Source organism: Pseudorca crassidens, chromosome 1 (assembly GCF_039906515.1).
Source record: "Pseudorca crassidens isolate mPseCra1 chromosome 1, mPseCra1.hap1, whole genome shotgun sequence".
Classification (NCBI taxonomy): Eukaryota; Metazoa; Chordata; class Mammalia; order Artiodactyla; family Delphinidae; genus Pseudorca; species Pseudorca crassidens.
In genome coordinates, this window is record NC_090296.1 from 193,416,157 (window position 1) to 193,431,476 (window position 15,320).

At 45.5% G+C, this 15,320-nt stretch overlaps 1 protein-coding gene across 3 annotated transcripts in view; it reads right to left on the reverse strand.

Annotated features, from left to right (window-relative positions):
• The window catches only part of CUBN (cubilin), a 281,633-nt gene that overhangs the window by 139,801 nt on the left and 126,512 nt on the right, over positions 1–15,320 (reverse strand). For all 3 annotated transcript variants that reach the window (XR_010934358.1, XM_067704299.1, XM_067704308.1), the window contains 3 exons: positions 13,255–13,436; positions 8,414–8,588; positions 6,814–6,983 (listed from right to left, as the gene is read on the reverse strand). Coding sequence is in view for 2 of the 3 variants with exons in the window: in XM_067704299.1 (XP_067560400.1) it covers positions 6,814–6,983; positions 8,414–8,588; positions 13,255–13,436 (527 nt within the window). In the remaining variant the exon portion in view is untranslated. The remainder of the gene's footprint in view (positions 1–6,813; positions 6,984–8,413; positions 8,589–13,254; positions 13,437–15,320) is intronic.

Consider the following 15,320-nt stretch of genomic DNA (forward strand, 5'->3'; position numbering starts at 1 on the left):
TTGTTTCTTTGAAGTACTGACTTCTATTATTCCTGGGTCTATTTGCTCAGGTTTGGAAATGATCAATGTTTTAAAAGGAAACACATCATAGGTAGTGTCTTAAAAAAATAAAACGAAATACGGATACTGTGTTTTACGTTTGCCCTGTCCCACCCTGTGCCTTGCTGACAGATAGTGTGAACAACGGGCACTGCAGCTCTGGCGTGGGGGGAATCTGGTTTTCTTCCGTTCAAATCCAACACTTTGCTTTCCTTCTCCTAGAGCAGCACGAAGAGCTTCAGAAAGAAGACCGTGACTCACGATGTGCCTGTTTTTTTGTAGCAGGGCCTGTAGCCCTAGTGGATACTTTCTCCAGATGAGAGGCTGGACCAGGACTGTGGTCTGCTTCCTTTTATTTGTTTCTCACTGATTCTCACCAGGCAGACATTCCATTGTGCTGAGCAAAGAGGATGTGGAAATCAGAGGCCCGGGGTCTCTGGGGGCCAGTCGTGCCGCTGATCTGATTTCTCTCTTCCCCTCTCACACTGGGCTACAACCCGCATTTCTAGATCAATAAGAGCTCGCAGAGCTATGTGAATTTAAGGCTCAGGAAAGAGCCTGTAATTAAGCAATTAGGCTGTCAGTTGGAGGTCACTTTAATACTAGGCCTTCGTGAAATGAAACCTAATGGAGCCGTTTTCATGCTGACCATACAAGTTCTGTGCAGCCCGTGGGTCCCGCTGCTGCCGTAGCAAGCAGCAGTCACAGTGTGTCCTTCAGGAGAGCCAGAGGTTAACGACGCTAGCCACTCACAGGGACTGAGCAAAAAGTGCACACGTATTACCAAATTAGTTGAAACCTGAGTGTAAATTGAGCTTTCTGATGAGTTCCAGATGATGCCATCACCACTTCAAAAGCAGTCAGAAAAATCTAGTTTCTCTCTTTTTTTATTACAGCAGCATGAAATTCTAGAAAACATGCTTCTGCGATGTTATCTAAGTTCTCATGTGGCTCAAAATACTGAGATCGAATATCAATAATCATGCCAGGGAGTAAAGTCCACTCAACCCACTCCCCAATGAGCCGTCTGCAGTTCTCCACTGAAGGCTGGGATGGCTTTCTCTGGCATATGCACACATATCTTCCTAACACTATTCCCTGCATCCTGTCCTACTCCTTACAAATAATTCTGAGAGATGGCTGGGTCTCTAATGGGACTCTGCAATCTAAACTGATAGAGGAGGTTTAAAACCCTGATGGCTGGTCCTATCCAAGCACAATTTACCTTGGTATTGAATAATACACTTGAGCTCTATTAAAAATCCCATGAACACAAACATTACCTGGCAGCAGCATTGGCAGCTGAATGTTTTTCTCTTTGCTACTGACTCTGTCTAAGTAGCAGGACCAAGAAATTAACTTGAATGTCTCCAAAATGAATGACTGGCTTTGTATGAACTTAAACTGCAGAGATCTTATGTAAGATACTAGATTTTCGGGGGCATTTCGCATCCAGTGTCCATCCAGCTATAAAGATAGATGGCTGGTGCCTCAACGCCTGCCTTCATGAACCCCTGGACAGCGAACTCTAAATTGGAGCCAAGCTCCCAGCCTCGCCAGTGCATTGCCTGCCTGTTTCTAAACCTCTGCAGACCTCCATCCCCATGACTGGGTCCACTTGGCAACCGTACACAGCAGATCTCCACCCCAACTTATGCGAACAGTCCTTTTTCACATTTCTTTATCTTTTAGTAAAGGTGAGTTACAAATTGTACAAACAAAAACGACTTAGCTTGTATATGACTTATGCAACTTTCAATATAAAGACATTTGCAAATCAGAAAAGGAAACTTATGGTTGGCCATGGGTTCAAATTTCTCATTCTGAAAATATGAAATTTATAAAACCAATCTGGCCCTTCCTCAGGTCTCTGCCCTGATAACATGGCTTCATCATTTACTCCATTGATCTCTTACACTCAGCTGCTCTTCTGTCACCAGCACCCTGCTCTCCTGGCATGCTTAAGCTTCTTCACCACTAAAACAAATAATAATAACAACTTCCCTTCGATCTTGACTTATCACAGGTTATGGCCCTTTATCCCTCTATACCATCCACTTTCATAATTCTGGGGAAAAGCTGAGAAGCTCCTGTATGTCCTAACCCATCGTGATCTGGAGTCTTCCAGTACTACCCACACCAGTCCTGCTTCTTACAAGGTCATCAAAGACTGAATCTGGTGGCTTCATTTCAGCTTCATCTGCTGGATTTGACACCTTTGCCCACCCACTCTTAAAACTGACTTCTCTGTTGGTTTCTATGCTACCATTCTCTTCTGCTTCTCCACCCATCTCCTTGAGTACCCTGCAGTCTCCTTGTCCTTTGTTTCTCCATCTTCCGCCTAAATGGTGATTTAGGGCCAAGAGTTTACTTGGCCCTTTTCTCTTTACAAAATACTCATATATAGGATTCCAACTACTTCTGTGGTTTTAACTACCAACCAAGTATACAGAAATTATCCTCAAGTGGATTTGTCCAGCTCAGACCCCATCCTGAGCACTGAACCCGTTTGTTGAACTCTATAAGGGACGCAGTGTAGACCTTCAAACTCAAGTTTCCAAGTCAATCTGAGTACTCTGTCCCTTTAGTACTCTCTTCGTCAATGGCATTATTATTTACCCATTCTTCAAGCAAATCATCTTAACCCCTGCATCTCTATCACCCCTCCCCCTGACCCTCCACGGTGTAATTAGCCCCTAGGTTTCGGTGGCTACACCAACATGAGCTTGCCGGTACATCCTTTCTCTCCACTCCGAAGGCCACTGCCCAGGGTTTTTCCATAGCTCTCCAATCAGCCTTTATACCATCCTTCTCTTTCTCCGACGAACCTAGCCTCACAGGGCTGCTGTTATTATCATAAAACACAGTTTTGAGTACATTACAGAAAACGTTCATCAACTCCCCAACTGGCTATAGGATAATTTCAAATTCTTCACAGAGCACAAGAGTTTGTCCAGTTCAGATGTTTTCTATAGACCCTGGGTCTCCACACGCTCCCCAGCACAGAGCTACAGCCCAAATGTCTGCGCACGCTCGCGCTTCTGTACACAATCTACCCTGTTCTCTCCCCAGAGCTTCCTCCCCTGGCTTCTGTGCCACATGTCTACTAGTGAAATTCTGCCACGTAAATGTCATCTTTGGTGTGAAACCTGCTCTGGCTTCCAGGCCCAAAGGAATCACTCCTGTTTCCTCGTGATCATTATTGCAGTTTATTGAGTCCTGGGTCCACGAAGTGCTTGGCGCTGTGCTAGCAGAAAGGTTCATAAACAGGGTCTTCTTTTACTGAAGAGCCGGAGGCCCAGCACCCTAAGCTGGTTGTTCGTCCTCGTATTCCACAGCACCTCCTCCACCACTGCCCCTGGAACAGGCCTCTCTGGGGACGCTCACCGTCAGTGTCATTGTGACTAGGGGCTGGTACGAATGGGGGGCTTCCTATGTGACAAGCACGTCACCGACATGACCTCCAGTAACCCAACAACAAATCTGACACAGATACTCTTACTGTCCCCATTTCACAATTAAGGAAACCAAAGCTGAAAGATTCGCTTTCTCCCAGTCGACTCAACCAGCAAATGGCAGAATTCAGGCTCGGCCCCAGGGCCACCCGACCACAGAGTGGATTTCTTAACCACGGCACTGTGGTGACCCACACTGCTGGTGCAGTTCGCTTTTTGAATCCATGTGTTGCTCAAGGGCCTGGCAGCATCTGCTTCTGATACTCGCATCTCCCCGCAGGCGGGGTTACCCCGACTACGTCACACAGGATCCCCTGATCCTGGCAACTTGTTTGGACTGTTACATTTTGTATTTTACCATATCTGCCAGACTGGGCTCCTCCCGGCACCTGTATGTGGGTTTATTTTCTTATCTCCATGCCTAATGACCAGATTATATTTGAGGTTTTACTTCCTCCTGTCTGTTTCCTCTGGCTACAGTTTGTGAAGTCAAGCCCAGCTGTGTGCTGAGATATGGCACTGGTTACTAGAAAACCCAGTCTGTGTATTTACATCTCATGCAGGTGGAAAATCCTACTCATGACCACAGGAGGGAAATAATGCAGCCATGCTGGGTGTGGCTTTGACCTAGGCTTTGTTTGGTTCACACACCTTTGCATGTTGAATCTTATGGATTAGGGACTTTACCAAAGAGAAGAAACTATACCTGGAACCATACAGACTGGGAGAAAGTGATGGAGAATTGCCCACCAGAGGCAAAACTGTAAGGCAGACAAGCTGTCTCTGGCCCATTCGACCTCCTCTTGAAGTTACCTCTACTGCTTCAATGCTTTATTTCACCTTCATGTTTAAAGGTTATTTTAGGAGAGTACAGAGTTCATGACTGATAGTTATTTTCTTCCTTCAAATTTAAGATACCAACTCTTGTCTTTTCTCCTTCCAGTTTTCACTGTTGAAAAGTCAGCATTCAGCCTGCCACTTCCTAAAAGATAATTTGTTCACCCGCTCACCTACTCTCCTGGATGACTGTAACATTTTTTTCTTTATCTTTTAGATAAAGATTAAAATCTTTAAGTTTTTTCAGATAAGTATGTCTTTCCATTTACCTTGCTTGGCTGTATACAGGGTCCCTTGGGATTCTTGTGTTTGTAAACTGATGTCTCTCATCAGTTTGGGAAAAGTCTTAGTCATCAGCTCTTCGAATATTGTTCCTGCTCCATTTATACATGTATGTTACATCTTTTATACGTGTCCTATATTTGTCTTAATCTCCCTTCTGTATTTTTCATCCTTTTGTTTTGTTTTGTTTTATTTTTTTCTGGATAGATTCTTCTGATATCTTCCAATTCATTTGTTCTCTCATCTCTGTCTAATTTGCCTAATATACAAAAAACAAACAAGCAAAACACCCCAAATCCTTCCACTGAGATATTAATTTCAGCTTCTGTGTTTATCCACTTTAAATTTTTCAGCTTTAAAAAAATATATATTTGCAATGTCACTTTTTATGATTTGCAGTCCTTGCTGAAAGTTTTAATTTTGACTTTTATCTCCATAAGCTTAGTAACCATAGTTGTTTACTAACCCGTGCCTATCAGTGTTTATTTCCATTGTCTGTTATTCATGCTATAGCTCATTTATGTTGCACTTCTCCTCCTATATATAAATATCTTTCATAGTGTGCTTGCTGTTGCATATGAAAATTATTGGTAGAAGTGAGATCTGGGATGATTTCATCTCCCTTTGAAGAAGAGTTTAAATTGCTTTGGCCAGATGTCCAAGGCCTAGATGCATTAGCAAGGCAAGGTTCCTCTCATTATTCCATGGCTGGAGATTTAGGGAGGCCACTCAGATGAATCGACGCTTGGATGCGGTCTTCCTGAAAGCTGCTACTTTCACTTTACCTAGGATTCAGGAGAGTTTACCAGGACCCACACCCTACTCAGGTCCTGGACTCAAACTTTGCTCCTCTTTGCCCTGAAAGGCTCTGAGAAGCGCCACTCCTTCTGGATCGGCAAATGCCCCACGGGCAAAAGCAATTCCAAGTACCAAGCTCACATCTCTCTTGGATATTAACTCAGAAATTTCACACTACCTTGTGAGTTCCTTGTTGCATTTAGGAAAGTGTTGTAAAATATCATCCGAAGTTTTAAAATCGTCTTTGTCAGGAGAGTTACCGTCATGGAAAGTGGATGCCCCACAACTTAAGTTTGGTGTAGGACATATTGCTCTGCCAATTTAGACTCCGAAGACTCATGTTAAAAGGTTAATACAGAACCATAAATCAACTGAACTTTTAAGTAGATTAATGATTTAATCTTGTAAAACAATACTTGAAATCATACTGTTAGCCTGGACTACTTTGAAAATTATGAAACAACTTTTGAATTTTCCTGAGTTAAGTTTGAAAGCTAGCCAGTTGGAATTTGTATAAGAAACGGTCAGGAAACTAAAAGAGAAAGATCCATTAGCCAAGAGGATCTGGTTTATATTTCAATGAAATATCTCTAAATACAAATGAAAGATGGAAAACCTTGTGTTAAAAAAAAAATCAAGCAACCAAAAAAATTAAAGACAAAAAGAAAATTTTGCAATACAACCTCATTCACTCTTACATTAAACATATAGCATTAGTTTCAGGTGAAAATGTATTAAAGCTGTTGGTAGTGATGGAAACTTTTTGTCATTGAACCAACTCACAGTCATATCCCTTTTCCTCCACCCCTTGTCTCCCCATCTAGTCTGTTCTATCAGACACTGATCTGTTCAAGTAGCAGATCAAGATATCCTGATCTCAAGAAAAGTAGAACCCTGTGAGAACCCCTAGAGAGTTAACAATAATTGATTTAAAGTGGTTATGATAAATCCATTATCATAATCCACTAAACTTTCCTAATCTCTTTTGCAACCACTTCTGGCCAATGATCTGTAAGGGGGCTTCTGTAAAAATTTTGCATTCTTGATTTTAAAAAAATACAAAATAGAAACAACTAACACTATTCCCTCCCGTCTTCTTCAGATCTGAACTTAGGATGTTCCGAACTGCTGCAGCCATATTTGGACCATGAGGTAACAACCACAAAATGAAAAGCCAATTCACTAAGAATGGTAGAGCAGAGACTGAGTTGCTAAACAAACCTCCTGGTTTATATTTAGGTAAAAAAATAAATGTCCTTATATTTTAAGTTGCTAATACTTGAGTTTCCCATGATTTGACACACAAAACATTCATGACTAATACATCCACTAAACATGCTCTTATGGCAGTGTTTTGACCCAGGTTTGACTGGAGACAATGCTTGAGATTTGTGTCACTTACCATAATACAAGAGTCCTGAGGTTCAAGGTCAAAGTCAGTGAAGTTCAAGAGAACACGGTGATGTTTTTCCACCTGAATGACCCACGTACACTCAGTGTTGCTCCTATAAGGACTGGGGTAATTTGGAGAATGAATCTCTCCACTGGGAGCTTGGAAAATGCCACCACAACCTGTAGATGGGAGACCCAATTCAATAATGAGAGGAATCCCTCATGCACAAAACTTGACACCGTTACCCGGGAGCACAGAACGATATGCTATTTTGTTTGACCACCATTTTTATGTAGTCTGTGCTAAACATCCTGAAGAACCGAATTTTCGCCATTAATTCAGGCATCCCAACAAAATGAAGAAGTATGCCTAGGAAAAGGCTTCAAATACTTCAAATACTGATGTCAAAGGTTATTTTAAAAATACTGAAAAATAATGCAAATAAAATCATATTTTCACAAAGCCATGAAATGCCTCTTCATTGTTCTCTAAAAATATAACATACTGTAAGAATAACACATCTCCTTCTAAGAATTTTGATAATTCAGTAGTGTACGCTTCTATAAATTATTTAACATCTGTCTTTTAAAATTTAATATTCTGGACATTGTACAGTCATTCAGTTTTTTTAATTCCTATGATGTAATCAAATATCTATCAATGTCTAACTCTATGACTCATCATTTCTTGGGTTTATGATAATATAAACTAATAATGGGAAAATTCAGTATTATTTTCTGATAATTGAGAATCATTTTTAGGTAATCTAAACACCATGTAAATATAATTTTCATTAAATTCATGCACCATTAACTTTAGGAAAGCTCTAGTATACTTACTATATCACCTTTGGCCTACAGAAGTGGGGCCGTAAGGCAGCCTGGAGTCATGTCTTCACTTTGGCATTTTTTAGCTGTGTGACTTTGGACAGGCCACTAACTACTCTAAGCTTCCATTTCTTCATCAGTAAGATAAGGACAAGAAATAACCTTCCCTCAGAGGGTGGTTGTGAGGATTAAATGAGAGAGTCTTTGTAGACTAGTTAGAAAAATGCCTGACACACAGTAAGTGCTCAATAAACGTTGCTATTATTAGTAGCTGTACAGATTAACATCTGCTGAAAGATTTTGTGCATTAACACTTTATTTTTAAAACTCTGCAACAGGTAATTTATTTAGACAGCCTAAGATCTTGGGCAGAAAGTCAGTATATGACAAAAGGTAATAATTGCTTGAGATTCACAAATTTAACATTTGCAGTTTGGGTATTTGCCAAGCATCCACATGTGTGGCATAAAGTAATTTAGCGCTTTGTTGATGCCCAAATTGAGGCTGGTGAACAGGCAGAAGTCCCTTGGACAGAAAGCGAGTCTGACCAACCACCCTGCTCCTGCTTTCAGCATGGATGTGCACACTTGCATGGGCTGGTTTTCACATACGAGGTGACTCTTTGCAAGTTAAACTCTCCTTCTCAGGGAAGCATATGTGCCATTAGAGAAGTCACAGAGCTGTGACGGAGGATGTAGCCATCACATCGCTCTCTAAACACTTCATGAAGTTTAACGAGGGCCCAGCTTAAGGATTTTGAGACAGCTCGTAGGTTCACCCACCTCCAGGGACCGCTCTCCATGAGATGTTGAAGCCTCTCCCATTTATGGACCAGTCAGTCTTGAATCGGATTGCCAGCTCACTTCCAGTGCTGGAGACCTGCATGGGATTCTCAGACGATCTTTGCACACACAGCTGGGCTATCCTGGGAGAGTGGAAATCAGGGCCTCCATAGATCTATGATGGGACGGAGAAAAAAAGAACTTGAGAGAGAGATTTAAGCAATTACAAGCCTTCCGCTGATTCCCCTTTAGCACCAGCGTTTGGATCCTATTATCAGCAGAGATTGAAATCTCAGCCTCCCCATGTGGGGGCACACTGTAAACTTGAGCTGGATTTTCCAAGGCACTCCCTCTGCCCTCGTAACACACAAGTTCAACTGCCCATGAAATGCCTGCGTGTCCCCTCAGCCGGAGCTGCAGAGCTGAACTGAGTAGATTACCCCAGACTCTCCCCTATCTCCCCTTCCCCTCTTCCAAGTCCACATAGGATCCCCTGCTTTCGTTGGCAGAGGCCTGTGGCAGATAATCCAGTATCAGGGCTGATTTTCTAACTCTTCTAGGCGCATAGGAATACCCTTAGCATAAAGCTATTTTGTTGGTTCACTGAAGGCTACTGATCACTGCTACATTTTTAGGATTTTCCACTTTGCAACCCGAATGCTTTACAAGGTTAGGCATTTAATATGATATTTTTGCCCCTTCAGGGGGAGTGAAAATGTAACCTCTATCAGTGTGTTCTGCGGCATCCTCAGGGAGGGAGTCCTACAGGCCCCTCTGTACCTTCTCCTGGCACAGACGCTCACAGGAGCAAGATGGAGAGCGTTCACCTTCTGCTCAGGAATCGCCCTGGACTCTGCCCCGCTAGGTCCATCTCACTTGTCCCGAGATCTCCTAGGCTGCTGCAATTTGCAACTATCTGGCTGGATGCAATACCCCGGCGACACATTCCTCGTGGCAACTGTCCCCTGGATCTCACGTCCAGCATCTTGCAGGAGGTCTGGCCCAGCCCACGGGGGCCTCCAGGATGCCTCACACACAGGCTTCTCAAGGGCCCCTTGGATAACCCGTGTGCGGGGGTGTGGGAGGAAGATAAGAATCCCACAGAAGGTGTAGACCCCCGACCGTCAATCTCGCCACACTTAAGTCAGTGCAAGAACGACCAGTTTGGTGACAGTTCTCAGGCACACTGGCATCTGTGCCCTTCCCCGCTCCCGGCTGGAACCGGACCCGGGAAAGGTGGCCCAGTGGGTGCGAGTGGTGCCCTCTCCACCCTGACCTGCGCCCTCTCCCACCCGAGCATCTCCCTAGCCTGAGGCCCTGAGCCCCTGCCCCCCACCCCCCCACCCCCACCCCAGGGCGGCTGCCGACTGATGACTGATGTGGACCTCACTCAAGTGTCCTCCGGGGAGGGAGAGCAAGAACAAGCAGCCTACTTTCGGTGAGGAGTGTGTGATTTGAATCCATAATGATTTCTTTGTCTGATTAATTCCCCCAGCCATGCGGGAAAGGCCGAAATGAATGAAACCACTGTTCCGGGAGGGCCGAGCGCAAGGGCTGTAATTGCAAAGGAATGAAGCGAGCCAACCGCTTAGAGCTGATTTTCACCTGGAAGAGCTCTGTTTGTGTGAGGCCCCCAAGTCCCATCAGAGGCAGGACTGGAGGAAGAGCCCTGTGTGGCCCTTCCCATGTACACATATGCAAATGGCACAAACCAGGCTGCTTCTGGTTTAGCACCCTTGAGATTCCCCTGCCCCCGGGCCTGGGGTGGAGCTCAGAGCCTGAAACCCACAGCCTGGGGCCCCAGTCGCCCACCCCGCGAGCAGCACATATTTGGACAGAACGCTGAGCGCAAGCGTTTAGTTCTAACAAAGAAAACTTGCACGTCAGCAAAATATTCTGGTCTCCCTGCTCAGGGTCCCCTTGAGATCGCAAACAAAGCGGGTATGAGTCGGCGGGCCTAGAGCCTCCAGAAGAGTAAACACTGCGGCTTTTGACGTTCTTTGCTTTCCCTCCACAAAGACAGCGGGGGAGAGACCAGGGGAGGCTGACTGCCCGCACCAGGCAACCGTCTGGGTCTCCTGCGTCGAGGACTGGCTTCCCTTTTCTGCTCTGTGCTGTTCAGGCTCCTTTCTCAAGGACTGAAGTGAAATCAGCCAGCGTTTCTCTCACTCAAACAATAGAATGGTACTTTCCGCTTCCACAAATTAAAACCAATAGTTAGCACATGACTCTTCAAAAGAGGAAAAAGATGGAAAGAATTTCAGGGTGTGCTTCGTTGGATTACAGCATATGACTCAACTTTGTGGGGAAAAGAATTGGTCTGATGATCAGAGATTAAAAAATGTGTTTTTAGCCAATGCTCAGGATATAGAACATTTCAAAGCCTATGGTTTTAATCTGTTTTGAACAGTTCTTTCTGCTCTGTTAGCTCCATTTACTGTTACAATCAAGTCAGCATTCCAGGGTTATGAGTAACCAAACGGCTGTTGCCTGATGCAGCTGGCCACCCTCCGGACACCTGCTTTTTGAGAGAAAAATAGATGGGCTCTTGGTTAGATCAGGTGAAACTCAGGTAAACTGGATATCTGGAGACAGTGAGGCCCTACTGGGCTCAGAGCAGGACGGGCTGATGAACAAACAGGACGGGGACAGATGGGTGGAGAAAGTCAGCGATGTTTCCAGGCCACACACCCACCTGGGGTAAAATATTGTGAAACCTGTTGTTAACATGTTATCGGCGTCCACGTGATAGGGATGGAAAAAAATCATTTTATTGTCATTAACCCAAATTGATGAAAGCACCTTCTTGAGTATTTGCAGAGACGTCCAACAAGGTTTGGAGGGAAAAAGTCAGGGGGTTAACTCACTTCAGCCTTAAGAAAAAAACTTGCCCAAATATTTAAGGGCTTCAATATATTCCCTCAAACCCTGGTTGGATGGGACACGGGAGCCCACCTTGTCCTGACACAGATAAGCCCCAAGCAGACCGCAGCCTCTTCTCACGGTCCTTTCTGTGCAGGACCCTGTCTGAACGCTGCTGCCCAGAGGCCTTGAGCTGCCCCTCTGTCCCCAAGGCTGCTCACAGGGAACAGGCCTGCTCTTTGCTCTCTCACGTAATGGGTGGGACAAAACCAAAGCACAATGAACCCTATTTACATGTTGCCAAGTAGGCAACGATCACACGAGCTTTGCAATATGAAAACGAAGGGTGACGAACGTGTCACGTTACCGTGGAACACTTTGCTGCCAGCCCTCTGTACGGGTTAAGGGTTTTCTTGTGACGGAGGAATCCCGCCCGCGGGAGGGAGCATCTCGACATTCCCCACGTGAGCGATATTACTGCTTCACAGTCTGAGCTGCGCGTGAGTTTCGTGAATTTCGGGAGCCACCTTATTCTCTCCTCGGAAGAAACTGGTCCTCTTCTGAGCTGGAGTCACGCCTGGGCAGCCGGACTTACGTGAAGACAGGGTTTGGGTTGAACCCAAGGACTCACCGGCTCTGTCTCCAGCCCCACTTACTGCAGCATCGTCCTTCTTTGCAGACTCGAGCTGCTCAATGTGACTCCTAGTGACGCTGCGTCTACTCAGTGAGGACAGGATTTGAGAACCCCATTTCTTTTCAAGGAGACAACTTGGTTTGTAATTAAATAAGGCTTTTAGTTTTAAAGTTTCCTATACAGGCCTGTCAACAAGGCGCTCCTTTCAGTATCTTGCACGCTGCCCACATCTGTCCTTCAACACTGGCTGGCGTGGCGTGTGCGGCGGGGATGGATTCAGTTCTCAGCTTCTCCACTCACTATCCTTATGGTTGTGGAAAAACCCAGCAATCTTTTTGAGCCTCCGCTCTGACAACAGTGAAGTGGGGAGCGGTAAAATCCCCCTCTCACCTCACAGGACTCGTTAACATTCAATGGGAAAATGGATGCTGAAATCCCTTTGCCAATCACCATAGGCGCACATTATCACTGCACAATTGGAGATGCGACACTTTCATTTATCCCACAAATATATATCAAGTGTTTACTATTTGCCAAGTGCTCTATGGCTCTGGGGGTATAGCAGTGAAACAAAACAAAACAGAACAAAAACACACCAATACCCAGCCTTCGTGGACTTTAAGTTCTACTAGATACAGAACCTTGTCATGAGGCAGTCCCTGTCGCTGTGGCGATAGGAATTTCATGTGTACTTGGAAATCATCTGATGACTAGATTCCTGCGACAAACAGCTGATTATAACCGATTCTCAAGGGCCATCTTAATTACCCAAGATAAAGCCATTGCAGCAGTGTTGGAAAAGTTGCAGCCCTTTCCTCAGCTCCCTGCCCTGTCCTACCCCGAGTACCCACGTCTTCTTTACACTCTGCCGCCCACTGCCTTTCCCAAGGGAGCTTTCTGGAAGTGTGGGGCACTGATGATACCAGGTTCCATCAGTGGGGACGGGAGTTGGGGGACCAATGCCTTGTGTCCTTAAAGGGATGGTTCTGAGAAGCAGACCTCATAGGACCTCGGGGGTTGCAGCAGGATTAAGCCCACGTCGCCCACAGGGGCTCCCTTCCTTGGTTCTCTCTCCTCAGCCTCCCCCCATGGTTCCCTCCCTTCTGCCGCCTGGTACCACCTTCTAATTACACCCAGCCATTCGGGCACTGCTTTTAGGGAAAGCCAAACTGAGATATTAACCCCATTTGTCTGCAAGCATCATTCACCAAGGGCGGATACTCATCGAAACGTCTAAGAATAGAACCCTGCTGGCTCCTGGAAAGAATTCAGGGTTTTCTGCAGAGTGATGTCCAGTTCTAGCCCCCAAATCCTGTAACGTGCGGAAAACCATCTAATCTCCTACCTCCAGGACGTCGAAGGTGCAGCTTGCGTGATACTCCACATCAAAGTCATGGATGGTGAGCTGAACGCTGCTCCCAGGGGCGGTGTGAATGTACCAGATACACTCCTTGTTGGCAGGGTACCTGTTAGGGTAGCCGGGGCTACTGAAGGAGCCCGTGTCCCCAGACAACTCTCCACCACAACCTGTGAAAAGAGCAAGGCTCAGTCAGTTCCAAGAGGGCATCGGCCACTGGGAAAAAGTCAAAAAGCCAGCTACGCAAAACATAACTCAAAATGCACAATGCCTAGCTTAGGAGAGAAATTATAAAGTCATAATAAAGTTATAATGATCAGTTATAAAACAATGAGAAAAAACCATGGCTACAGCTTATTAAATTCACTCTTTAAAAAAATTCATTATATCATTTGGGGCGATAATTCTCAGCTCTTATGCTCACCACATCAAACCTTTGGTAATATTTTCAAGACGTCAACCTAATTTTTAGATCTTCTTCGTTACATACAGGTAAGAATTTCCTGGCAGGAAGTACAATAGACTGCATGCGCAGTCGACACCAGGTCGCTTGGTCTTCAGTTTCCTTGTATCTAATGCGTTATTTCTAAGTCCTTTCAGACCTCAGATGTGGAATTCTATGTGCTAAAAATCCTTACCTTTGTATGAGAGACTGTAGAAAATTAAAAAATATATATATATGATATGTCTACAAAAAACCTTCACAGAGATGTTTATAGTAGCCTTATTCTTAACTGCTAGAACTTGGAAGCAACCAAGATGTCCTTCAGGAGCTGAATTAGATAAATAAACTGTGGTCCATTCAGACATGGGATATTATTCAACACCAACAACAAATGGACTATCAAGCCGCAAAAAGACATGGAGGAGGGCTTCCCTGGTGGCGCAGTGGTCGAGAGTCCGCCTGCCGATGCAGGGGACACGGGTTTGTGCCCCGGTCCGGGAAGATCCCACATGCCGCGGAGCGGCTGGGCCCGTGAGCCATGGCCGGTGAGCCTGCGCGTCCGGAGCCTGTGCTCCGCGCAACGGGAGAGGCCGCAACAATGAGAGGCCCGCGTACCGCAAAAAAAAAAAAAAAAAAAAAAAAGACACCGAGGAAATATATACGCATATTAAGACGTGAAAGAGGGACTTCCCTAGTGGCGCAGTGGATAAGAATCTGCCTGCCAATGCAAGGGACGCGGGTTCCATCCCTGGTCCACGAAGATCCCACATGGTGCGGAGCAACTAAGCCCGTGTGCCACAACTACTGAGCCTGCGCTCTAGAGCCTGCGAGCTACAACTACTGAGCCTGCGAGCCACAACTACTGAAGCCCGTGTGCCTAGAGCCCGTGCTCCGCAACAGGAGAAGCCACCGCAATGAGAAGCCCGTGCACCACAACGAAGAGTAGCCCCCGCTCACTGCAACTAGAGAAAGCCCTCGTGCAGCAACGAAGACCCAGTGCAGCCAAAAATAAATAAAATTAAATCTAAAAAAAAAACAAAAAACGTGAAAGAAACCAGTCTGGAAAGGCTACATACTGTATCATTCTGACTGTATGACATTCTGGAAAAGGCAAAACTATGGAGACAGTAAAATTACCAGTGGTTGCCAGGGGCTGGAGGGGAAGGAGAGATGAATGGGTAGAGTGCTTTTTTTGAAGATTTTTAGGGTGATAAAGCTACTCTGTATGATACCGTTACAGTGGACACATGTCATAAATTTGTCGAAACCCATAGAATGTACAGCTTCAGGAGTGAACCCTAATAAGCTGTGGACTTTGTCAATATAGAGTCATCAACTGTAACAAATGTCCCATTCTGGTGGAGGAGGCTGATAATGGTGGACTCTGTGCGTGGGTGGGGACCGGGCTACATGGGAACTCCACCTCCCACTCAGTTTTGCTGTGAACCTAAAACTCCTCTAAAAAATAAAGTGAGGGCTTCCCTGGTGGCACAGTGGTTGAGGGTCCACCTGCCGATGCGGGGGACACAGGTTCGTGCCCCGGCCCGGGAAGATCCCACATGCTGTGGAGCGACTGGGCCCGTGAGCCATGGCCGCTGAGCCTGCGCGT